The 27,184-nt window shown below is 43.1% G+C and overlaps 1 protein-coding gene across 1 annotated transcript in view; it reads right to left on the minus strand.

Annotated features, from left to right (window-relative positions):
* PTPRT (protein tyrosine phosphatase receptor type T) overlaps window positions 1-27,184 on the minus strand; it is an 838,546-nt gene that overhangs the window by 145,564 nt on the left and 665,798 nt on the right. The window contains exons 17-18 of the mRNA XM_084851682.1: window positions 21,216-21,245; window positions 3,576-3,668 (exon numbers count right to left, since the gene is read on the minus strand). Of these exons, the coding sequence (XP_084707808.1) occupies window positions 3,576-3,668; window positions 21,216-21,245 (123 nt within the window). The remainder of the gene's footprint in view (window positions 1-3,575; window positions 3,669-21,215; window positions 21,246-27,184) is intronic.

Here is a 27,184-nt window from a genome sequence, read left to right on the forward strand (position 1 = left end):
AAACTGTATTGCGTTAGTCTAGCTTCAAGGTTACAAACAGGTAAGGATTAGAGGTTTGTTTTCATTGCGTTCACACTTCCTTGAGTTAAACTGATCTTCAATTCTAGTTTAACTAGGAGGGCTTTTGAAATAAATTCTGAAATTAGAGCATGGACATTTTGCAGAGCATTATGGATATAAGGTTTGCTACAGTTCATAGTTGCATTGCATCTTTCTCCTCTCTTATGTTACCCATGCATGATATGCATTGGTAAAACATTACCAATGCCCCTCCCCCCATCTCAATGTGATCAAACATATTGCATCACAATTCTTTTGTGTGGAGTTTTACTAATGCACACATATGCTCACATTTCCCCTTCATGGATCACTGCCTTGTTGTGGTGAAGGGGCTTGCGTAACTCAGTGAAGCCATAAGCTATGCCGTGCAGGGCCATCCAAGACGGACAGGTCATGGCAGAGAGTTCTGACAAAATGTGGTCCACTGGAGAAGGAAATGGCAACCCACTCCAGTATTCTTGCCAAGAAAACCCCATGGAACTAATCACAAGGCTAAAAGATATGATGCTGGAAGATGAGCCCCTCAGGTCGGAAGGTGTCCAGTATACTACTGGGGAAGAGCAGAGGGTATTTCCAAGTAGCACCAGAAAGAGTGAAGCAGCTGGGCCAAAGCTGAAAGGACACTCAGCTGTGGATGGGTCTGGTGGTGAAAAGAAAATCCGATGCTGTAAAGAACAATATTGTTTAGGAACCTGGAATGTCAGATCAATGAATCAAGGTAAGCTGGAGGTGGTCAAACATGAGATGGCAAGATTGAACATCGACATCTTGGGAATCAGCGAACTAAAATGGACAGGCATGGGTGAATTTAATTCAGGTGACCATCATATCTACTACTGTGGGCAAGAATCCATTAGAAGAAATGGAGTAGCACTCATATTCAACAAAAGGGTGGGAAAAGCAGTACTGGGGTACAATCTTAAAAACGATAGAATGATCTCAGTACGAATCCAAAGCAAACCATTTACATCACAGTAATTCAAGTCTATGCCCCAACCACTGATGCTGAAGAAGCTGAGGTTGATCGGTTCTATGAAGACCTACAACACCTTCTAGAACTAACACCAAAAAAAGATGTCCTCTTCATCATAGGGGATTGGAATGCTAAAGTAGGAAGTCAAGAAATCACCGGGATAACAGGCAGGCATGGCCTTGGTGCACAAAATGAAGCAGGACAAAAGCTAATAGAGTTTTGCCAAGAGAACACGCTGATCATAGCAAACACTCTTTTCCAACAGAACAAGAGGCGACTCTACACATGGACATCACCAGATGGTCAATATCGAAATCAGATTGATTATATCCTTTGCAGCCAAAGATGGAGAAGCTCTATACAGTCAGTAAAAACAAGACCTGGAGCTGACTGTAGCTCAGATCATGAGCTTCTTCTGGCAAAATTTCAGATTAAATTGAAGAACGTAGGGAAAACCACTAAAGCATTCAGGTATGACCTAAATCATATCCCTTATGAATATACAATGGAGGTGAGGAATAGATTTCAGGGATTAGACCTGCTAGACAGAGTGCCTGAGGAACTATGGACGGAGGTCCATAACATTGTTCAGGAGGCAGCAACGAAATCCATCCCAAAGAAAAAGAAGTGCAAGAAAGCCAAGTGGCTGTCTGATGAAGCTTTACAAGTAGCTGAGGAAAGAAGGGAAGTGAAAAGCAAGGGAGAAAGGGGAAGATATATCCAACTGAATGCAGAGTTCCAGAGAATAGCAAGGAGAGATAAGAAGGCCTTCTTAAATGAACAATGCAAAGAAATCGAGGAAAACAACAGAATGGGAAAGACTAGAGATCTCTTCAAGAAAATTGGAGTTCTCAAGGGAACGTTTTGTGCAAAGACGGGCATGATCAAGGACAAAGAAGGCAGGGACCTAATAGAAGCAGATGAGATTAAGAAGAGGTGGCAAGAATACACAGAAAAACTATACAGGAAAGATCTGAATGTCCCTGATAGCCATGATAGTGCGCTCCCTGAACTTGAGCCGGACATCCTAGAGAGTGAAGTCAAGTGGGCCTTAGGAAGCATTACTAACAATAAAGCTAGCGGAGATGACAGTATTCCAGCTGAGCTATTTAAAATCCTAAAAGATGATGCTGTTAAAGTGCTGCATTCAATATGCCAACAAATTTGGAACACTCAACAATGGCTGTAAGACAGGAAAAGGTCAGTTTACATTCCAATTCCAAAGAAGGGCAACACCAAAGAGTGTTCAAACTACCGTACAATTGCACTCATTTCATGCCAGCAAGGTGATGCTCAAAATCCTACAAGCTAGGCTTCAGCAGTAAGTGAACCGAGAACTACCGGAAGTACAAGCAGGGTTTCGAAGAGGCAGAGGAACTAGAGATCAAATCGCCAACTTTCACTGGATCATGGAGAAAGCAAGAGAATTCCAGAAAAACGTCTATTTCTGCTTCATTGACTACGCGAAAGCCTTTGATTGTGTGGATCACAACAAACTCTGGCAAATTCTTAAAGTGATGGGAGTACCAGACCACCTTACCTCTCTCCTGAGAAACCTGTACGAGGGTCAAGAAGCAACAGTAAGAACCAGACATGGAACAACCGAGTGGTTCAAAATTGGGAAAGGAGTATGACAAGGCTGCATATTGTCACCCTGCTTATTTAACTTATATGCAGAGTACATCATGAGAAACGCCGGGTTGGATGAATCACAGGTCGGAATTAATATTGCTGGGAGAATTATCAACAATCTCCGATATGCAGACGATACCACCCTAATGGCAGAAAGCGAAGAGGATCTCAAGAGCCTCTTGTTGAAGGTGAAAGAGGAGAGTGCAAAAGCTGGTTTGAAACTCAACATTAAAAAAACTAAGATCATGGCATCTGGCCCCATCACTTCCTGGCATATAGAAGGGGAAGAAATGGAAGCAGAGACAGATTTTACTTTCTTGGGCTCCAAGATCACCGCAGATGGTGACTGTAGCCATGAAATTAAAAGACGCTTGCTCCTTGGGAGGAAAGCTATGGCAAACCTAGACAGCATAGTAAGAAGCAGAGACATCACCTTGCCGACAAAGGTCCATCTAATCAAAGCTATGGTTTTCCCAGTAGTAATGTATGGCTGTGAGAGCTGGACTATAAGGAAAGCTGAGCGCCGAAGAATCGATGCTTTTGAACTGTGGTGCTGGAGAAGACTCTTACGAGTCCCCTGGACTGCAAGGAGGTCAAATCAGTCCATCCTAAAGGAAATCAACCCTGACTGCTCATTGGAAGGACAGATACTGAAGCTGAAGCTTAAATATTTTGGCCACCTAATGCAAAGAGAAAACTCTCTGGAAAAGACCCTGATGCTGGGAAAGATTGAAGGCAAAAGGAGAAGGGGACGGCAGAGGATGAGATGGCTAGATAGTATCACCGATGCAATGAATATGAACTTGAGCACACTCCGGGAGAGAACGCAGGACAGGAAGGCCTGGTGTGCTGTGGTCCATGGGGTCACGAAGAGTCGGACACGACTGAATGACTGAACAACAATGCTCACATTTCCATAATCTTGTTCATACCCTTCTCCATGGCAGCAGAGGAAGCATCCATGGTGAGCAAGATAAGCCTGAGGCTTCCTTCAGTCCTGAAGCTAAAGAGAAGAGATGCCCCCACAACACAGGTACTAACATTCAGCTAAAGCCTGGGATTTGTTTGGGGTCTATGCTTAACATATGCAGGGGCAGAGTCACAACCAGCCTCCAGCTCCTATCTCCAACTTAGAGCTAGAGGGGTAAGGTGGAGTCCTTTGCACTTGACAGCTGCTCAGAGCACCTGTGAGGCTCAGATGCAGAGAAAGGCGATGTGCCTCCCTCCTCTCCCTTCCAGTGCTAGAAAGGAGAGGTCAAACAAGTGTCAGCTTGCATCAGTGCCTGTCCAGTGCTCCAAGCCTGGAGTGCCAGTCAGACACACAGCCAGAGAAAGCTGTTGTGTCTCCATCTCTCCCTTTTACTGGGGTGGGAGCGTTGTTTTCTGTTCTCCCTTCTCAGCTTGGAGCATGAAGCTGGAGCAAAGAGGGGGAGATTTTCCCCTGACCTCATCATGCTCCATTTCAGAGATGTAGAACAAGGTGAGGGAGGAGATCCTTGGGACTGGGCATGGGTGGGCAGAATCCCAGTGGCAACAAATGTTTGGCTGCACATTAAGGCTATCCAAAATTTGTTGACCTCTGCAACCAAAATTTCTTTACTCCTGCATATGCTCCTCTAGACTGAGAGATATGCACACAAAAATAATATTGATACAACTGTGCATACAATTACTTCAAGATAGCATTCCCCCCAGGGTTTTATCAATGCATGGGTGCTCATCAGTAGTAATACAGGAGAGGGAAAAGAAAAATGAACTGATGGTGCTGAAAGCTGTGACATACTATGCATGCATAGCACTTAGCATGCATAGCACATAGCACAGAATTTGGAAATAAAAAAGACAATATACCCATATCTGATGCCAGTGTAGCCCATTATGTTATAATTCCTTCCTACTTTGTTATTTTCTCGTGGAAGTCATGATCATAATGTGCAAAATAGCTTTCAGATATCAACACTTGTACATTTTGTAATAGTTTCAGTTACTATGTAACTATCTATGATTATCCACAGGTACACCATGACATATTCACTGACAAGTCAGGTGAACCTTGGGCAGTAATTACCTATCACCATAACAAATACTAGCAAATGGGTTTCCCAACCTCCTGTACAGAAATCATTAACTATGGACACAGTAGGGATCTCATGTGAACAAGCATTTCCTCCTTTACTGCACAGCCAGCTAATTAGTAACAAAAACTAGTCTTCATCAACCATTTTCTAGGAATATTTATGTTCTCAAGAACAACTCATATGATGGTGCAACATCAGTTTTTATAAATGTAGCCCAATGATGTGTACATTTACTCTGACTTAAGCCCCTGTGAGGTCAATGGGACTTACTCCCAGAAGAGTGTGCACATTACTATGGCCTTAGGGTATTAATGTGTGGCTGTTTTAAGAGGGAATGGATATAGATCCAATCACAACTGTGTTGTGATCCAATCACAACACAGGTCATGTCAGCCTATGCCATTCTTTTGCCTATAACTGACTAGACTCATTAAAGGCACGAACAATGACAGGACTAGTGTGCTGTAATCTGCCTGGCAGGCCCTGTATTTTCAGTGGGTGAGAAAAGGAAGCTACTTTCCTGTTTTCAGTGGTTCAAGGTTAGTGCAAAACACTGAAATAGAAAACACTGTACTGGTATGTCATTAAGGAAAGAGGGAGAGTGGGAGGATATTACACATATCATAACACACACAAAATCATACAACTAGCACTATTTCATAGTAGGTGGCCAGGTGGACTTTAATTTTATGTACCTTTACACCTCATAGAACAATGACTACGGCATTTCTGTCCATATACTCTTGAGTAATGGTAGTCTTCTGGATTTGCTAATAGAACACAGCTACATGAATTGCTTGGCACCAGGAATCCATCAGATTTCTCAGTGGGAAATGCTGATCTAAAACGAACGAGTCCTTAATAATGAGCACTCTGGACTGCTGGGGCAAACCACTATTGATGCTTTTAAAAAGGCTGTAAACAAAGGTGAGAACTGCTTATTAAATTCAGTTTGAATTAGTTCTGGCAATGAGTGGTTAGATGCCCTGATGCTTCCATTTCTTTTTTTTAAAAAAACATGACAAATGGCTCCATCTGGCAAGCTTAGTTTTCTTTTCAGGAAACAAACAATACTGTTTTGATTGGAATGGTCCATACAGAATGGAATACTTGAGCTTCAAAGGCACATCTGCAGCAAAGCAATTCCAAGTGATCCTGTTGCCCTGTAGATGACACAGGGGGTCCTGAAACACTGGCCTGGACTTGTATGTTTAAAAGGGAATGGTTTGGCAGAGGTCAGTATCCTTCATGCACTTGACATACCAGCCAAAATGGTAACCTGTTTTGCCAGCATGGAGGAGAATCAATGGATTGAACTAAGTATTGAAAAAAAAACCCTCCATGGAGCAAGTTGTGCAAAAGCTTCCATTCCTTCCTGCAAATGCTTCTATAGCCTAGCCATTATAAATATGTCAGATTGACATCTCAAAACAAGGGAGATTCAAATGTCTATCCCTCTGAATTTAACAGTGGGGAGGGGGTGTTCTATACACCAAAGATATACACTACATCTCATGCATACACTAGTCTGTAGAAAGCCTTGCAACCATGTTTAACAGCTTCTACTATTGCTTAATTGAAGGCCATGCCATGGTCCTTTTAGGGCAGCAAGACCTGGGTTGATAGATGTTGTACTTAGGCATATGGCAAAATGGTCAGCAGCTTCACTGTAGGCACCCAAGTGCAGCACAGCCAGGTTAGCATCCCCACTGTGCTGAACTGCCTCTTAAAATAACCATTCAATTAATTATAACATAATTTGCACAAAACCACACTATTCTTTTTGTGCATTATATATTTTTCATATAAGAGTACGGGGTTAATAGTTCTGGAAAAGGAGTTAATGGATGCTAAAACAGCTTTCCTCTTCCACCCCCACCCTCACCTCACTCTGGTGTTGTACTGCAATACAAAAGGTAAATCCAAAGTTTCAAAACAAGACTCCTCCAAATGGGCAGACAAAGGCAGTGGTTTAGTGGAACCAGGGATGTAGCGCTGGCACTTAAAAAAAAAAAAAAGTTAGCAGGGAAGCTAATGTCATGTCACCTCCCTCAGAATACCCTGTTCCCTCCGAACTTAGCTGCAGTTCTCACAATTGCTGGGGGGGAAAGAATTTTCCCAGCAACAATATCTTGTTCCGTATTGTAATGCAAAATTTTGCAGTGACTTGGTCTTGAATAGGCAATTAAGACACAACAACTTTACAAAAAAAACTGCTCCTAGTGGAGATGAAAACTGCTAGAACTGGTTTGTTGATATGGATCAACACAGGTGCCTGAATTTTTGGACTCTCTTTGGGGGTGTGGCTATGGGGACCATCATGAAGAGTGCCTACACGTCAAAATTTACTACTACAATACTGTGCAAAGGGAGAGGCATTTTTTAAAATGGTAGTATTCCATTAAAAAGGTAAAGGTGTCCCCAACCAGTCGTGTCCGACTCTAGGGTGTGGTGCTCATCCCCGTTTCTAAGCCAAAGAGCCAGCGCTGTCCTAAGACGCTTCCGTGGTCATGTGGCCGGCATGACTGAACACCGAGGTGCACGGAACGCTGCTACCTTTCCCGCCGAGGCGGTAACTATTTATCTACTTGCAATTTCTTGCTTTCGAACTGCTAGGTTGGCAGAAGCTGGGACTGAAGATGGGAGTTCACTCCGTCACGCAGCACTCGGGTCTCAAACTGCTGACCTGCCGACCTTCCAGTCTGCAGTTCAGCGTCTTAACCATTAAGCCATTATTGGCTATTAATTCAAAGGAAGGTACAATACATATTTACTTATTTATTTAATGTATAGCTTGCCTTTCCACTAAAATAGTGTTCAAGGCTGCTAGCAAGTTAGACCTTCAACTCCCCGCCCCCAAAATGTTAAACTGAAACTCAACCTATAGACATTTTGTTGATTTTCCATACTGTTTGAAGGAACAGTAGTCCTGCTATGGAAAAAAAAAAAAAATCAAATGATCAAAAAGATTAAAGCATCTAACATGCTAGAGCTTGACTTGTAGGCTGCCAGTCTGTTGAGCTGTCTTCTGAATGACATAAACATTTATCTGAAAATGCTTCCCTTCCACAAATCAGGCAATTGAATCACTGTCTCTGAAGTCCTGACAAGCCGTATCAGTGACAACTCCTGCTCTCTTCCCTGACCAGTATCCCATGAACACAACAACTGGAACATCCAGGGAAAGTGGCTTTCATCACATTAGTGTCAGCCCTTTACAGATCACAGGCTGTATATGACTGTGAAACAGGCAGGAAACTCACAAGCCAGTTATCAGACACTGAGAAGAAGTGTATGTGTATGTACTATGTTCCGTTCATTATACAAATGAAAAGGTCTATGAAGAAAGAGTTCCTGGATGGATACTTCAGAAAATAATGTAACAGAAGAAACTGAAATGTGCTGACATAAATGAAATATCAGAATGTCAATAACAAAGAATTAATTCATGTATTACTTCCACTTGTCTGAGAGCGTCTAAAACAAGAATGTGAGAATTTAGTTTATTAAGTTATTTTCTAGGCTACAGGGAAGAAAGCATCTCTGAAGCATGATTGACATCTAACAAGGTTTGGATTTCAATTAGAATGTGTAATGGTTACAAACCTGTTTACATAATATATTATTTGGAGATAAACAAACCTTGAACTTTTTTCCAGTCTCTGATTAATTGACACATTGAATCAGATGTAATGACTGGAAAGGTAGTTAACCACTTGTTGCAAAACCACGGGGCTTCTGAACTGCTTCTGGGATAAGTGATCATATATAAAAAAGAAGATTGTTATCTCTGGTGGGTGAGGCTGACATTTTGAGACAGTCATGTATAGTGGTTAGAGCATCAGACTTTGATCAGGGAGACATAGATTCAAATCCATGAATGAAATGCCTTGGGAGTAAGCTTAGGCCAATCACTACCAGGAAAAGAACCTTCTTTATACCCCCGCCCCCAATCTGTGGAATGCTCTTGCCAGGGCTAGCCACCTCGTGTCTTGATTGCATGTGTTTCGATGCCAGGTTGAGACCTTCTTCTTCCAGCAGCATTTAATTTCTAATCTGGTGCTCTCTGATTATTAACCTTACAGCTGGCTCTTTAATATTTTAAACATATTTTTAATGTTTTAATACTTTCATTTCTTCATTGTTGTATTTATTGTTTTGGTTGTTATTTTATTGTTGTTGGGGAGGTTTTAGGGCATCTGCCAATTGGGTGGTATATGTATTTAATTAATAAACAAACAAACAAATCACTATGTCTGAGTCTAGCCTACAGGTTTACAGGGGGAAGCCCACGTAAAGTTCTTGGAGGAAAGGCAAGATAAAGATGAAAATAATACTAATTACTCATAATCATCTATCTATCTATCTATCTATCTATCTATCTATCTATCTATCTATCTAAAATTATTTATAGGCTACCTTTCAGGTGGAACCCCTGTTGATGATAAATAATACATAACTACATAGAAACACCCCCTTCATGGATCACTGCCTTGTTGTGGCGAAGGGGCTTGCGTAACTCAGTGAAGCCATAAGCTATGCCGTGCAGGGCCACCCAAGACGGACAGGTCATGGCAGAGAGTTCTGACAAAATGTGGTCCACTGGAGAAGGAAATGGCAACCCACTCCAGTATTCTTGCCAAGAAAACCCCATGGAACGTATCACAAGACTAAAAGAGATGACGCCGGAAGATGAGCCCCTCAGGTCGGAAGGTGTCCAATATGCTACTGGGGAAGAGCAGAGGGTATTTCCAAGTAGCGCCAGAAAGAGTGAAACGGCTGGGCCAAACCTGAAAGGACACTCAGCTGTGGATGTGTCTGGTGGTGAAAAGAAAATCCGATGCTGTAAAGAACAATATTGTTTAGGAACCTGGAATGTCAGATCAATGAATCAAGGTAAGCTGGAGGTGGTCAAACATGAGATGGCAAGATTGAACATCGACATCTTGGGAATCAGCGAACTAAAATGGACAGGCATGGGTGAATTTAATTCAGGTGACCATCATATCTACTATTATGGGCAAGAATCCCTTAGAAGAAATGGAGTAGCACTCATAGTCAACAAAAGGGTGGGAAAAGCAGTACTGGGGTACAATCTTAAAAATGATAGAATGATCTCAGTACAAATCCAAGGCAAACCATTCAACATCACAGTAATTCAAGTCTATGCCCCAACCACTGAGGCCGAAGAAGCTGAGGTTGATCGGTTCTATGAAGACCTACAACACCTTCTAGAACTAACACCAAAAAAAGATGTCCTCTTCATCATAGGGGATTGGAATGCTAAAGTAGGAAGTCAAGAAATCACCGGGATAACAGGCAGGCATGGCCTTGGTGTACAAAATGAAGCAGGACAAAAGCTAATAGAGTTTTGCCAAGAGAACATGCTGATCATAGCAAACACTCTTTTCCAACAGCACAAGAGGCGACTCTACACATGGACGTCACCAGATGGTCAATATCGAAATCAGATTGATTATGTCCTTTGCAACCAAAGATGGAGAAGCTCCATACAGTCAGTAAAAACAAGACCTGGAGCTGACTGTGGCTCAGATCATGAGCTGCTTCTTGCAAAATTTCGGCTTAAATTGAAGAATGTCGGGAAAACCACTAAACCGTTCAGGTATGACCTAAATCATATCCCTGATGAATATACAGTGGAGGTGAGGAATAGATTTCAGGGATTAGACCTGATAGACAGAGTGCCTGAGGAACTATGGACGGAGGTCCGTAACATTGTTCAGGAGGCAGCAACAAAATCCATCCCAAAGAAAAAGAAATGCAAGAAAGCCAAGTGGCTGTCTGATGAGGCTTTACAAGTAGCTCACGAAAGAAGGGAAGCGAAAAGCAAGGGAGAAAGGGGAAGATATAGCCAACTGAATGCAGAGTTCCAGAGAATAGCAAGGAGAGACAAGAAGGCCTTCTTAAATGAACAATGCAAAGAAATCGAGGAAAACAACAGAATGGGAAAGACTAGAGATCTCTTCAAGAAAATTGGAGATCTCAAGGGAACGTTTTGTGCAAAGACGGGCATGATCAAGGACAAAGAAGGCAGGGACCTAACAGAAGCAGATGAGATTAAGAAGAGGTGGCAAGAATACACAGAAGAACTATACAGGAAAGATCTGAATGTCCCTGATAGCCATGATAGTGCGCTCCTTGAACTTGAGCCGGACATCCTAGAGAGTGAAGTCAAGTGGGCCTTAGGAAGCATTAGTAACAACAAAGCTAGCGGAGATGACAGTATTCCAGCCGAGCTATTTAAAATCCTAAAAGATGATGCTGTTAAAGTGCTGGATTCAATATGCCAACAAATCTGGAACACTCAACAGTGGCCACAAGACTGGAAAAGGTCAGTTTACATTCCAATTCCAAAGAAGGGCAACGCCAAAGAGTGTTCAAACTACCGCACAGTTGCGCTCATTTCACATGCCAGCAAGGTGATGCTCAAAATCCTACAAGCTAGGCTTCAGCAGTATGCGAACCGAGAACTACCGGAAGTACACGCTGGGTTGAGAAGAGGCAGAGGAACTAGAGATCAAATTGCCAACATTCGCTGCATCATGGAGAAAGCAAGAGAATTCCAGAAAAACGTTTATTTCTGCTTCATTGACTACGCGAAAGCCTTTGATTGTGTGGATCACAACAAACTGTGGCAAATTCTGAAAGTGATGGGAGTACCAGACCACTTTACCTGTCTCCTGAGAAACCTGTACGAGGGTCAAGAAGCAACAGTAAGAACCAGACATGGAACAACCGAGTGGTTCAAAATTGGGAAAGGAGTACGACAAGGCTGCATATTGTCACCCTGCTTATTTAACTTATATGCAGAGTACATCATGAGAAATGCCGGGTTGGATGAATCAGAGGTCGGAATTAAGATTGCTGGGAGAATTATCAACAACCTCCGATATGCAGACGATACCACCCTAATGGCAGAAAGCGAAGAGGATCTCAAGAGCCTCTTGTTGAGGGTGAAAGAGGAGAGTGCAAAAGCTGGTTCAAAACTCAACATTAAAAAAACTAAGATCATGGCATCTGGCCCCATCACTTCCTGGCATATAGAAGGGGAAGAAATGGAAGCAGTGACAGATTTTACTTTCTTGGGCTCCAAGATCACCGCAGACGGTGACTGTAGCCATGAAATTAAAAGACGCTTGCTCCTTGGGAGGAAAGCTATGGCCAACCTAGACAGCATAGTAAGAAGCAGAGACATCACCTTGCTGACAGAGGTCCGTCTAATCAAAGCTATGGTTTTCCCAGTAGCAATGTATGGCTGTGAGAGCTGGACTATAAGGAAGGCTGAGCGCCGAAGAATTGATGCTTTCGAACTGTGGTGCTGGAGAAGACTCTTACGAGTGCCCTGGACTGCAAGGAGGTCAAATCAGTCCATCCTAAAGGAAATCAACCCTGAGTGCTCATTGGAAGGACAGATAATGAAGCTGAAGCTCCAATATTTTGGCCACCTAATGCGAAGAGAAAACTCCCTGGAAAAGACCCTGATGCTGGGAAAGACTGAAGGCAAAAGGAGAAGGGGACGGCAGAGGATGAGATGGCTAGATAGCATCACGGATGCAATGAATATGAACTTGAGCATGCTCCGGGAGAGAGCGCAGGACAGGAAGGCCTGGTGTGCTATGGTCCATGGGGTCACGAAGAGTCGGACACGACTGAACGACTGAACAACAACAACAACATAGAAACACAGAGCCAATTCAAACATTTAGGAAGGCTTCTGGTGTAGTGCTGCATGTTGTTGTTGTTCAGTCGTTCAGTCGTGTCCGACTCTTCGTGACACGCTCTCTCCTGGAGCGTGCTCAAGTTCATATTCATTGCATCCGTGATGCTATCTAGCCATCACATCCTCTGCCGTCCCCTTCTCCTTTTGCCTTCAATCTTTCCCAGCATCAGGGTCTTTTCCAGAGAGTTTTCTCTTCGCATTAGGTGGCCAAAATATTGGAGCTTCAGCTTCATTATCTGTCCTTCCAATGAGCACTCAGGGTTGATTTCCTTTAGGATGGACTGATTTTACCTCCTTGCAGTCCAGGGGACACGTAAGAGTCTTCTCCAGCACCACAGTTCGAAAGCATCAATTCTTCGGCACTCAGCCTTCCTTATAGTCCAGCTCTCACAGCCATACATTACTACTGGGAAAACCATAGCTTTGATTAGACGGACTTTTGTCGGTAAGGTGATGTCTCTGCTTCTTACTATGCTGTCTAGGTTTGCCATAGCTTTCCTCCCAAGGAGCAAGCGTCTTTTAATTTCATGGCTACAGTCACCGTCTGCGGTGATCTTGGAGCCCAAGAAAGTGAAATCTGTCACTGCTTCCATTTCTTCCCCTTCTATATGCCAGGAAGGGATGGGGCCAGATGCCATGATCTTAGTTTTTTTAATGTTGAGTTTTGAACCAGCTTTTGCACTCTCCTCTTTCACCCTCAACAAGAGGCTCTTGAGATCCTCTTCGCTTTCTGCCATTAGGGTGGTATCGTCTGCATATCGGAGGTTGTTGATAATTCTCCCGGCAATCTTAATTCCGACCTGTGATTCATCCAACTCGGCGTTTCTCATGATGTACTCTGCATATAAGTTAAATAAGCAGGGTGACAATATGCAGCCTTGTCGTACTCCTTTCCCAATTTTGAACCACTCGGTTGTTCCATGTCTGGTTCTTACTGTTGCTTCTTGACCCTCGTACAGGTTTCTCAGGAGACAGGTAAGGTGGTCTGGTACTCCCATCACTTTAAGAATTTGCCACAATTTGTTGTGATCCACACAATCAAAGGCTTTAGCGTAGTCAATGAAGCAGAAATAGACGTTTTTCTGGAATTCTCTTGCTTTCTCCATGATCCAGCAAATGTTGGCGATTTGATCTCTAGTTCCTCTGCCTCTTCGAAACCCAGCTTGTACTTTTGGTAGTTCTCGGTTCACATACTGGTGAAGCCTAGCTTGTAGGATTTTGAGCATCACCTTGCTGGCATGTGAAATGAGTGCAATTGTGCGGTAGTTTGAACACTCTTTAGCATTGCCCTTCTTTGGAATTGGAATGTAAACTGACCTTTTCCAGTCTTGCGGCCATTGTTGAATGTTCCAAATTTGTTGGCATATTGAATGCAGCACTTTAACAGCATCATCTTTTAGGATTTTAAATAGCTCAGCTGGAATACTGTCATCTCCACTAGCTTTGTTGTTACTAATGCTTCCTAAGGCCCACTTGACTTCACTCTCGAGGATGTCCGGCTCAAGTTCAGTGGCCACACTATCATGGCTATCAGGGACATTCAGATCTTTCCTGTATAGTTCTTCTGTGTATTCTTGCCACCTCTTCTTAATCTCATCTGCTTCTGTTAGGTCCCTGCCTTCTTTGTCCTTGATCATGCCCGTCTTTGCACAAAACGTTCCCTTGAGATCTCCAATTTTCTTGAAGAGATCTCTAGTCTTTCCCATTCTGTTGTTTTCCTCGATTTCTTTGCATTGTTCATTTAAGAAGGCCTTCTTGTCTCTCCTTGCTATCCTCTGGAACTCTGCATTCAGTTGGATATATCTTCCCCTTTCACCCTTGCTTTTCGCTTCCCTTCTTTCGTGAGCTACTTGTAAAGCCTCATCAGACAGCCACTTGGCTTTCTTGCATTTCTTTTTCTTTGGGATGGATTTTGTTGCTGCCTCCTGAACAATGTTACGGACCTCCGTCCATAGTTCCTCAGGCACTCTGTCTATCAGGTCTAATCCCTGAAATCTATTCCTCACCTCCACTGTATATTCATCAGGGATATGATTTAGGTCATACCTGAATGCTTTAGTGGTTTTCCCTACGTTCTTCAATTTAAGCTGAAATTTTGCAACAAGAAGCCCATGATCTGAGCCACAGTCAGCTCCAGGTCTTGTTTTTACTGACTGTATAGAGCTTCTCCATCTTTGACTGCAAAGGACATAATCAATCTGATTTCGATATTGACCATCTGGTGATGTCCATGTGTAGAGTCGCCTCTTGTGCTGTTGGAAAAGAGTGTTTGCTATGATCAGCGTGTTCTCCTGGCAAAACTCTATTAGCTTTTGTCCTGCTTCATTTTGTGCACCAAGGCCATGCCTGCCTGTTATCCCGGTGATTTCTTGACTTCCTACTTTAGCATTCCAATCCCCTATGATGAAGAGGACATCTTTTTTTGGTGTTAGTTCTAGAAGGTGTTGTAGGTCTTCATAGAACCGATCAACCTCAGCTTCTTCGGCATCAGTGGTTGGGGCATAGACTTGAATTACTGTGATGTTGAATGGTTTGCCTTGGATTCGTAATTTAAATGACTAAGAGAAGCAGGAAAGATAATGCTGGAGTGTTTTAAAATAAATGGTTAGCATTAATCTGAGCCCTACTGTGCCCTGGGATTGTTTTGAAGAATATGCTGGCATGTATCAAAGTGACCTGAGTAAGGACCTACCAAAAAGCAGGGGTTCCAGTTGCATTTTCCCCTAGATAGATTTTAGGCTATGATGAAAGAAGATGCAATTGATGAAAAGATCTGGTCCCATATCTGATCAGTATAAAAGGGTGTTGAGGGACAGGCTCACACTGCACCTCCTTTATCATCTCATTCCTCCTCTCATTTCATTTTATTTATTTTTTCCTTCTTAATGTCCCCCCCCCCTCCCTCCTACCCCACTCCCTCCCTCCCTTCCTTCCTGTTGTTCCAGCTTTGCTGGAGATGAAAAGACCCTTGAATCCACTAGATGGGAAACTTTGAACTTCATCTAAAGTGCCAGGTAATTTAGAGTGGCTAGGAAACTAAGGATTGTTAAGAATCCTTGAAACTAAATGTGGTGGAGAAAGCAGCAGTAGGAAACAGCAGTCTTAAGAGTCTTGCTTTGAGTCATGGCCAATGCCATTCTTCAAACTATTTATATTATTCTCTGAATACTCACGTTGCTGTGTTTTTCTTCAAGTTATTATTTTGTATGTAAAGATATTATTTTCTGTGTGAAGCACTATGTATCAGTAAACTGATGAATGGGTTTGTTACAAACTCGAGTTTGTGGTTCTTGGCAATGGTTTTGCTTTATCCTCTGATTTACTGAGTTGCAACACTGCAAATTCGAACCCAGGTTAAACATCATCAGATTATCACAGATCACAGATTAGCTCAGATTAAAGACAGGGAGAATGAACCATGGGTAAGATCGCCTACCTCTTCCTATGTCTGAAGGCATCTGTCCTGCTCTCCTTACATGGCACATGGTGCTGTTTCATCTGCAACAGTGCTTGCCTTTGCTTGCCCAGCAATTGCTGAAGCTACCTCATAAAAACGGACTGCCCAGACATGACCGTTTAACAATTGCTGCTGCAATGCAGCCTCTTTTCCATTCATCTCAAAGAGGCTCGACATGAGGACCTTATGCCAGCCCTTTAAAAAATGCATGAAGAATGGCACAGCAGCAGTGCTTGCTGGATTGTATCCTAAACATACAGAGAGAATGGATGTTTTATTTATTTTCACATATCCTACAAGAAGCAACAGATTCAGCATGTAAATGGTGTCATTTTCCAAAATTGCCAGTATACATTTATCCAAATAATCCTTCATGAATTACGTCTTTTAAGAACAACTCCATCTATTACCTTATGAATGAGATTGCAGTGGAAGACAAATGAATTCCCTGCACAGCACCAGTTCCCTGCACCAGATGTTAAGTGTGTAGTGAGTGAGCTGCAAATGGTGTCTGGGGACTCATCTTGAGGCTGTGCAGAAGTCTCCAAATATCTTAGACAAGATAGAATATACTGTCAGAGATCCCGAAGCCTGAAGGACCTAGTCCAGTGAGCTGTCCTCAGGCAAACAAGAGAACAGATATGAGCAACATTCACCCCTCTGATTGGCGGACAATATGAAACCTCTGGATTGCCCCAGAGTATGATCTAAAGAACTATGAAACTGCAAAATTGGGGTCTGGTTCTTGTCTGGGTCTGGTCCTTGTCTGAATTAGAGAATACCTGGAAATAGGGGTGTATGAACCCCGCTTACCATTCCATTCTGAGGTCCGCTGGGGGGGAGAGGCAATCTGTCCAATCTGACCCGCAGCTGGACTTCCATCCGCTGCCGGGCTGCAGCCACAAATGGTGTCCGGCAAAGGGGACGCCATTTGCATCCCTGCCCTTTGCCATGATTGGCTACGTAAATATTTACATAGCCAATTACGGCAAAGGGCATGGATGCAAATGGCATCCCCTACACCACTTGCATCCCTGCTCTTTGCCATGATAGGCTACGTAAATATTTACATAGCCAATCACGGCAAAGGGCAGGGATGCAAATGGCATCCGCTACGCCGGATGCCATTTGCGGCCGCAGCCCGGCAGCGGCCGGTTGTGGAACGAGGAGAACAGACCCGGACCAGCCAGCTCCAGGTAGGGTCCATCCTGACCAGGCTTCACAGGGTGGCAGGAGGGAGCAGTCCATTCCGCCATGGACTCCGGATTTTTAGTTTGTAAACCTCACAGCAGGGCCTGCCTCTCTTTTTATTGATGGGGGCCCCTTGAAAGACAATAATTGTCTGAAAGGTGGGGTAGTATAGAGTGAATAAATAGGTAATAAACAAGCAACAACAATTGTTTGGGTCTGGAGTAAAAAAAAAAATGGTTCTGGAGTCTGGTTGGATCCAGACTCAGTTAATTGCACCTAGGTGCCACTGAAATCAGTGGAATAATTAGTTATGAGTTAACTTAAGTGCCATCCATTTCAATCAAACCTAAGTGCAAGTAACATAATCTGTATCCAGCCCTAGGAACTTGGCCTCCTGTCTTTGTGGGGTCAACAGGAGCAATATAGTCCCAGCTCCTCCACCTTGAGCCATTGACATTTGGATTCTGGATTTGGTGTAGCTGCCCACAGCCTTGACTAGGTTTGAGGAGATCTGAATCTTTCTGCAGCCAATGGTTGAGTTGTGCTATGGATGGATTGTGGGGGATAAGCTAGATGATAAGAGCATCCCCAGATAAACTGGGGATGCTCTATTAAAGTAACAGGGATAGGGAGATGGAATATTTGGATTTTTTTTACTACAGAAATATATTGTCCCCAGAATATTATGCTCCGTTCTCTCCAGAATACCAGTTTGGGTAATATTAAACCATTGTGTCATCATTATGAGCTTTTCTACACAGGCTGTTAATGCGCTGTATTTACTTTCGGTTTCATCACAGAAACTGAGATCCGAGCACTACACCAAGAGCATCTCCTTTTCTACTTTTTCAGCACATAACCTCTAGGTGGCACTGTAGTATAGCAGAATAGCACAAATACATAAGTGAAAAAAGGTTTTTCTTTCACTTTCACAAACACCACATTTTCCCTGCTCTAAAAAAAAAGTCACTGAAAGTGCTGTTTAGAAGCAGAAGTGAAAGTGGAGGGTACTGATGACATCTAAAGAACCCATAAACAACAGTGAGTAGGGAATGATGAACACACAATAAATACCTTGTGTGGAAAAGCTCTATATGTACATACTAAGGTTGAGTCATGATGATAAACTTTCAGGCAGCCACAGAAGTAATCCAATCAGAAAAAGGGAGAGGAAAGGGGGCATATATGTTCCCGCCCTTTACTAATTGGAAAAATCATATGGTTTTTATTAATGTTCTTTCAAGAGAAAATAATATAATATACATAAAATATTATAGCAATTGTCGGCTAAGTACAAAAAGCTCTTTTAAAGCAGGATTATAGTTCTTAGAGATGTGAATAATATGAAATGAATAAATTAAGCTAAACAAATACATTCATGATTCATTCTTTACTAAGACACATTTGTCTCTTTCTTGATAAATATTGGAAAATGTAAGTTGGCTAGAGTAATCAGAAGATATTGCTTTTTTGGAATCTAAGTAGATACAGTGCCCAAACCAGTTAAACCACAATACTTTCATCTGCGATGACTTACACTTTTTAAAATCTGGTAAATCAAAGTTCACTTAAAAGATATGCAGAGAATCAAAGTGATAAGCCAGTTTTATAGTGTTAGTGAGGGAGCCCCAAATTTATGCACACATGGCACACACAGGCATCTCAGCTGGACTGAGTCTCTCCTCCTTCCATTCAAAAAGGGGCCCAAACACAAGATGTTTTAGGTAATTTTCAGTCTGGCAACAGTATTGGCATAGCAGTAGCAGCAGCAGCCAAGCATTGCATGCAGCCCTTCGGAGAACTGCATCTCCCATAGTCCCCTGGGTTTTTTGCCTCATGACACAGAGTGTCAGAAATATAAAGATGGATAAAAAAGGCAAGCTTCCCTCCTCTCTTTTCCCTATGTGCATGCAACTTCTGCTCTTGTTGCTTGCTGCTGCCACTTATTAGGAGGGAAAGGGAGGTATGTTTTGGGCATCTAGCAAGGACAAGCTGGAACAGGGATGGTGCGGGTGCCCGATTCAATCCAGGAATCCAGAAGAACCACCCCTGCCTGCACCCTAGAACCCCACTCACCGAGCCTCTGACCCCGCTTGCCCCCCGCCCACATTCAGAAAGCAGCCCACACTCACCCCGGTGGCCTTGTCGAGCTCCATGGTTGCCATTTTTTGAAAAATAAAATGGCAATCGCAAAAATGCAGATATGCGCAAAAACGCACATTTTTGCAAATGCACATATTTGCGTATGCATGAAAATGTGAATTTTTCAAAAATGCACATTTACGCGCAAGAATAATATGCACATTCACAAAATGTGCATTTTTGTGCATATACAAATATGTGCATTTTTGTGATCACCATTTTATTATTTAAAAATGGTGACCACAGAACTCAGTGAGGCCACAAGGGTGAGTGCAGGCCACTCGCCGAGTGTGAGAGGGGCTCGAATGCAGTCTGGGGACCAGCGAGTGGGGGCTGGGGCTGGGTGGGCACCCAGAGAACCCAGATCGGGTGGGGGGTCGCACAACCCTAGCTGGGAATTCTTATCCAACTTGGTTTAAAATCTGAGCCAGAAAGGAATTCAGGGCTTTGAAAGCCTGTGTCTTCTTTTCATTCACTCTTTATGAGACCCTGAATCACATAGTGAAGCTTGAGCTCAGAGATGCTCATTGGCATCTCTACCTTTGGGCCACCTTGCACAATATCTGACATACTGTGGTTGCGTCTCCATCTGTGGTTGCTCCTATGACACTCTAAAAAGAACAATAAACCTTCTGTCTGATTGTTTTATTGTACTTGTCTTGCATACTTCCATAATATGCCAGAGACTCACACTTCCCCAGGAGGATGGGTGTCACAGGTACGTTATGTAAACTTACAAGTTCAGTTGAACAATGCAAGTGCAAACTTGCACATTCCCTGAGCAGCATGACAGAAGTGATGGCAACCATGTGCTTCACTTAACAGGTAAAGTAGCCGTAATGTCTGGAATATTACAGAGTATTTCAGTAAGAAGTGGTTACACATAGGAATTCTCTGCAAGATATGTTACCCCTTTGAAAGAAGCTTATTAATCACCCCCAAAGAGAGAAGGGATGCCAACCACCCTGCAGGAGTGGCTACCTCTTAACACAAATTTCACTAACCACACTTTTCAAACAAATCAAAGATTCCTACCCATATGACTTGAGCAACATTGCTGACATTTCCTGATGTCTGGATCCATTTGACATTGGTAATGTTTGGACAAAGAAATCATTTTAGGCTGGTGAACTACTTGGGAAGATCCCAATTTGGTGCTGTACTGTTAGTGGAGATGATGTGGGAAATTTCCTATGTGGTTCACCTATCCCCCATCATCTTGATGTTACTACTGGATGGATGCCATTTCAACCCATCTCCCTTCCAAATATAATGCCTCTAAGCACCTGCCATTTCATTGTATACCACTACTCACTGATCATTCCCCCAAACACTCAAGATACATTTTTGTGCTGCAGATCAATACAGAAGCCTCACCCAACCATCTTGCATCCTGAAAAGATCTTCTCAAGCCACTGCAGTTTTAAAAGAGTTTAGTAATGGTACACACACACAACAAACTAGCCAGAAAGGAGTCAGAGTCACAAGAACTCTTGAAGTGAAGACAGTGAGAGCCCCAAATGCTCACCGCCTGCTTTCAGATATACTGTTTCCTGAAGGAAGTAGAGGACAGTTATGATAACTTGGTATTCACCCTGTTAATTCCTTTTTAACTTATACAGACAGAGATGATAGTCAACAAGACTGCAAGGGGTGAGTGGGGTATGAAGGGCATGGATTTAATTGCAAAAGAAAGAAACTGTGATGGGTTCCACTACTTTTTTCCTAAAGGGGGGGGGGGCTTGGTGGCAGGAATATTGGGTTGATGGAGTACTTTAAAAATACAGACTATTGCAAAACAAAACAAAAAACAAAAAAAACAATACATGGCAAAATTAAAAAAAACAAACTGGTAAAAGAAAAAAGTAATTTGTAAGGAACAAAACCCCTGCAACTCTAATGAGCATGCTCAAGAAAAATCATATTCAGCTAGGTACTTACAAGTAATAGGAGTAGGAATATGCATTTCTTCTAAATATGCAGTCAGATGAAGAAAATGTCCAAAAGTGGGGAAGAAGGAAAAAAGCATGATTAGACTTGATATCCATTATTTTAAATTTGAAATGTACATAGTATTGCAGTTCTTCCTCCGCTACTCAGTTTACATTTACTTCCTCTACTTTTGAGCAGTGCTCTAAGATTGGTAGTTAGTCTGCTAGAACAGGAATTCCTGGGTCCTACAAATATAACTGCCACTAATGAATTGCATGGTCCTGGGCAAGTCACTTCACTGTGTTTTGAATCCTCCTCAAATGGTTATGATACCTACCCATGGCTATTCAAGTCTATCAATGAAAAGCACGAAGAAGAAAAGCTTGGTGCTATAAAAAGATAAGTCAAGAGGGTAATGAAACACTAGGGTTCAGCTGAAAATAGGGATGTGTGAGAAATCAGCTCAGTTGAGGGTTGTTGTTTTTTTTTTTTAATGGATTCACCCACTTCTCCTGGACCTGAATGCAATTTGTGAGCCAAAATCCATACATTTCTGAGCTTGCAATCTGTTTCATGAAACAAAAAAAATGCATTCAAAGACATGCGTGCATTTGCTAAATGCACAACGAAAAATGTGTACATTTCCAAAATGTGCACAAGCACACTTCAGTGCATGCATCCAAAAATGCATACATTAAAGAATGTGTATATTTAAAAACGTGCATGTAATTGTGTACAATATGAAAATGTGTACGATTTTTCATATGGATTCTTTCTTTTTTAATCACAAGCTGGTGTGGAAATGGGATAAAATGAGTCTGACCTGAAAAAAACTGACAATCTCAGCAAGGCCACAACTGACATCTCCACCTGTTTCTAGGAGAAAGTTCACTAGCAAACATTTTAAGCTTGAAGAGGGGTCTTTTCAGGGGGCAAAAAGGTTTAATGAAAGCCCTCCTTGCTCACCTTGCTACCTGTATGTGGTCCTTGGAAGCAGCAATTATTGTTTTTCCTGCTTCAGTGGGGCAATTCCCCCCCTTTTTTTATGCAGAAGGTTCCCGAGTGAGTCCCAGAAGCATTGCCCTTACTTTGTCTTCAAACATTATTACATAATGAAATCTTATTACAACGTAGGCAATGACATTTGACTAAAAGATGACATTTGAAGCCAAATCTGTGTTTTCTACTCTCAATCTGGAATCTCATGGGTAAAAAAGGGACAAAAATGGTGTTTGAAAGCAGTGGAGAGAGCAACTGCTGCCACAGCAAATGGGATAGACACTTTGTCTATGTGTAGGCTTGCCTCAACAACAGTCACTAGAGAGGGCGCAGCATGCAAACAACATGATGAAGTAAGGGGACATTTTGGCTCAGCCCAAATAAATACTGGTTGATAGGCTTATTTCACTTCTTGTATTTCCTAGTAATGGAATTGCTTCTGCATATGAAAATGCAATAAATAAAGTATGCACATGTCATAACTCATAATTATGTGTTCTAGACAAAAATGATGTACCCATGAATATTTTGGTTTAGAATAATTTCTTGGAAAGAGTAATGGGTTAGCAAGGATCCTAACCATGCCAAAACCAGTGTTAGCTAGTTGTGCGTGCATGCGCGTGCGCACACACGTACTCACACAAACAAACACACACACTTTAATAGGTGTATGACTTGCACAGAAATCAGCTGTTTGTAGGAAATACAATTAAACCTGCATGCAGGTTGTATCACACATGCATATACATCCTGTACAATTGCACACACCCCACTGATGCATTGCCTAGTTTGAGTATTGAGATATCAACAATTATTATTACACAAATGCTCTAAACCAGCTATGGGGCGTATACAAACAGGTACATGGGGATCCTCATGCTGTTGAAGCTGTGTGTACATAGTCCAGTTAGTAAATCAGTGATGATGACAATAAATTGTTTCGAGGATGTGATTTATTCCCCACTTCCTCTTTGCCAAACTGATCACTTAACAGAGCTACACATGCACAGCCCTGGCAGCTGAGCATGTACACTGTGGGATTGCAGACATCTACAGTTAAGGAACAGAGTACATATAATTGACTTATTTAGAAATAAGAACTTTTTATGGTCATTTTCTCTAATATTCCTTACTATTCCATATCTATATATTTATCTAATTAAGACTCTCTTGTTGGCAGTATACAATGTCCTGCTAACTCACACATAGAATCATAGAATAGTAGGGTTGGAAGGGGCCTATAAGACCATCAAGTCCAACCCCTTGCTCAATGCAGGAATCAAAGTCAAAGCATCCCTGACAAGTGGCTGTCCAGCTTCATCTTGAATGCCTCCAGTGTGGGAGAGCCCACTACCTCCCTAGGTAATTGGTTCCATTGTTGTATTGCTCTAACAGTCAGGAGGTTTTTCCTGATGTTCAGCCGGAATCTGGCTTCCTGTCACTTGAACCCATTATTCCGTGTCCTGCACTGTGGGATGATCGAGAAGAGATCCTGGCCTTCCTCTCTGGGACAACCTTTTAAGTACTTGAGGAGCGCTATCATATCTCCCCTCAGTCTTCTTTTCTCAAGGCTAAACATGCCCAGTTCTTTCAATCTCTCTTCATAGGGCTTTGTTTCCAGTCCCCTGATCGTCTTTGTTGTCCTCCTCTGAACCCTCTCCAGTTTGTCTGCATCCTTCTTAAATTCTGGGGGCCAGAACTGGACAGAGTAATCAAGATCTCCCCTGCTGAACCAGTATATGAACCGGAATACAGTTCTCCTTCAGTATTCACATTTCTAAGAATTTTGCGATGAAGTTTTCCAAACAGAAGATGTGTACAAAAATGCACGTACTAAAATTCACACATAGATGTGCACACATAAATGTGTATATTAGTGAAAAAGCCAAACAAAAAGCATTACAAAAGGGGAAACCGCTTGAAAAAAGGCATATAGTAGGCACAATTGCATACGAAATGCAATTGAGAAAATTGCACACAAAAATGAATACCAATTGTAATGCAGACTATTTTTTAATTCACAAGTTGATGTGGAAACAGGATGGAACAAACTGAAGTTGGAAAAATGAAAGAAATGGACATTCACAGATTCAGTCATCCCTAGAAAAAAGCTATCTTGATGTGATCATCATATGTATGATTATAACAAAATTGCTTTTTGTGTGGTGTCTTATTGAAGCGCACATGCACTCCAGCACGTTGGTAAAATGCCACACAAAAACAATCTTGATATAACTGTCAATTGATCAACACATCGACTTCTTCTTCTTCTCCTCCTCCTCCTCCTCCTCTTCCTCCTCTTCCTCCTCCTCCTTCTTTTTCTTCTTCTTTTGCAGTGTTATCAACACACCTACGAGTGCACATTCACATTGTTAAAATGCCATGCAAAAAGAATAAGGATGCAATCACACATTTTAATACATTAAGCGCACAATCCTATGGGTTGAGCCCTGGGTACTTGTAAGCCCTGAACTTGGAGGCTTACGCGTATCCTATGCAGAGAGGGAGGCACCTTGTGCCTCCCATGCTGCATTTTAACTAGACAGAAGATTTTGCCTGTCTAGCAGAGGTTTCAGGAAAGGGGAGGAAAGGAGGCTGGGGAGGTCATACGAAAAGGCGTAAGCCAGCTGCCGTGGCCTCTTGCCCTCCCTGCCCCCAGGAATGCCTCCTTTCCCCTATCTGCACTCTGTTTACTGAGCACGGAGGGGCAGCCAGTGTGGTTCTTTCCACTCTAGCTATGAAGGGGAGGGGAGGGAGTGCAGTTTTGGAGCCCTGTCTTCGAGTGCAGAGCCAATCCTATGTCCCCCAGATGCTTAGGGGACATAGGATTGCTCCCTGATTGCTTTTTTGTAATGTTTTATTAATGCATGCATGCATGCATATCAGAAATGCAAAGATCACGGAATACATGAATGAACTGAAGGCACTGAAAGACACAGCAAACTGCACGTGCACAGTGCTGTGTTAAAAATTGAGAAGTAAACCATAGATGAATGGAGAATGCTCTAATGCATTTGTTCCATTTTGAAACAAGACCAAGTAATCTGGAACTCCAAAATCTGGGGAGAAATTAAGATGATGAGAATTTTTGAAGCATAACTAGACTGATCCAGAGTAAATGATCTGTGGATTGCAGGCGAGGACATATTCTCAGGTTTGAAGTGGAATTAATTTGTCTTGCTGAATTCACACTGAGAAAAACCATTTAATCTCTCCTCTGTTTTGCAGGGGCTGGGCATTTGCAGACTCAGGAGACACAAGTCCTCTTCCTCCCTCCCCAACAACACAACGAGTGTTTCAGGGATGGTACAGGGACTACATTCATTTGTTTCTGAACTGTGAATCTCTACACCATCCTCGGTAAGAAAACCCCTACACTCCCTACATGCTGGAGCTGAGAAATAAAATGTTGTTATATCTGTCTAGTCATTATAGGCTTGGACTTGAAGCAGTAATTATTAAAAGCATGTGTCCTCAGTCCAGATACTACAGTGTCATGGGAGGAAATGCATTAATTCTAAGTAAGTTTAATGTTTGTCATTTCCTCTTTTGAGCCCCACATTTAATTTTTACAATTACAAATATGCAGCACTTTTCTGATGACATTTTAAAGAATCTGCCAGCAAGAGACCTAAAGAAGCCCATGCTCTAATTTTGAAGCAATGCTATTGGGGACTTTTAGAAATTTATGCAGAGTTTGTCTTCCTTTTAAAATGTTTTAAATTAAATTATGCTTCCTTTAAACAGAAGAAAATGACTAACACCACATCACAAGTAACAACATGTAATAATTCAATGACTAAATTTGATAAAGAAAAAAGTTTCAAAAACTATACAAAGATATGTCAGTTCACTTATTAAATAGATTATTTAATGATTAATTATTATGATTACATTATTATTAAATTATTATTTAATTTGCATACTGAATCCATTATCATTTGGATATTTTTGCACTGTAGAAATCTTTGATCTAGATCATAATCCAGTTTTATGAAATGTTCAACCATACTCCAAGGTTTATTTGTTCCCTGCATTTATGCGCTCACCCCGGCGCCAGCTTGTCTGGCCAAAAGGGGGGGGCATTGCGGGCGGGTGCGGTGACAAGACGTAGGGGCCTCTGACTGGTGCACCCCAGTGGCACCACCATGCAAGGAGGGGCAGGCTGAGTTGCCTTAAACTCAGCCCCCTTCCCAATCTCAGCTCTCTGGCTCGATGCAGCTAGACAGAACTACAGCTCCGCCGAGAAACAACGAAAGACACCTGCCTGCTGAAACTGTCGTCGTCGTTCCTTCCACGTGAACTCCGCATGGTTTCAGCGCGCCCAAGGCCTCGCTGCCACGCTGGTGCTCGCCGCAACTCCAGGATTCCTGGCGCTCGCGGCAGGGTGCGCGCGCTTCGGCGCGCCTCCCTCGTGGCCGGCGCCTGCCTTGACGGCGGGAGCAGTGGTATTTGTGAGTGTGCGCTGAGGGCCCCGGCACTTGCGGTGGCAGCGCGCCCGCCCTCCTTCTCCTCCATTCCTCCTTCTTACTCCTGAGGGCTCGGCGCGCCTGCAGAGGCTCCGACTTTGCCGGCAGCCGCGGCGGAGGCGCACGTGCTCTGACATCATCCCCTTCACGGCCAGTGTTTGGTCGCGCCGGCAGTAGTGGAGGTGGCTGTGCCAGCGGCACTCACCCGGGGGAGGTGCTGGTTGCCCGCTCCTTGTGCGCGGCCCCGGTCCCCCTTCCTTTTTCCTCCTCGGGCGGTTGCCGTGCGCCTGTGCCGCCGCGACCCCAGTGTTACCAGCGGTCGCGGCGGGGGCGTGTTTGCGCGGGTGCCGCCCCCTCGGCCGGTGCTTTTCACCTGACGGGGGCTCCGGTGGCTTTGAAGGCGCAGGCCCGGGCGCGCCGCCTCCAGTGTGCGCTCCCCTGCTGTGGCACGCGCGCTCCCGGCAGCCGAACGCCCGCCCCCCCAATCGCCTCCTTGGGCGGATTGCCGCG

This window comes from Heloderma suspectum, chromosome 4 (genome assembly GCF_057233095.1).
Source record: "Heloderma suspectum isolate Gila_16-S chromosome 4, 16-S_ref, whole genome shotgun sequence".
Lineage (NCBI taxonomy): Eukaryota > Metazoa > Chordata > Lepidosauria > Squamata > Helodermatidae > Heloderma > Heloderma suspectum.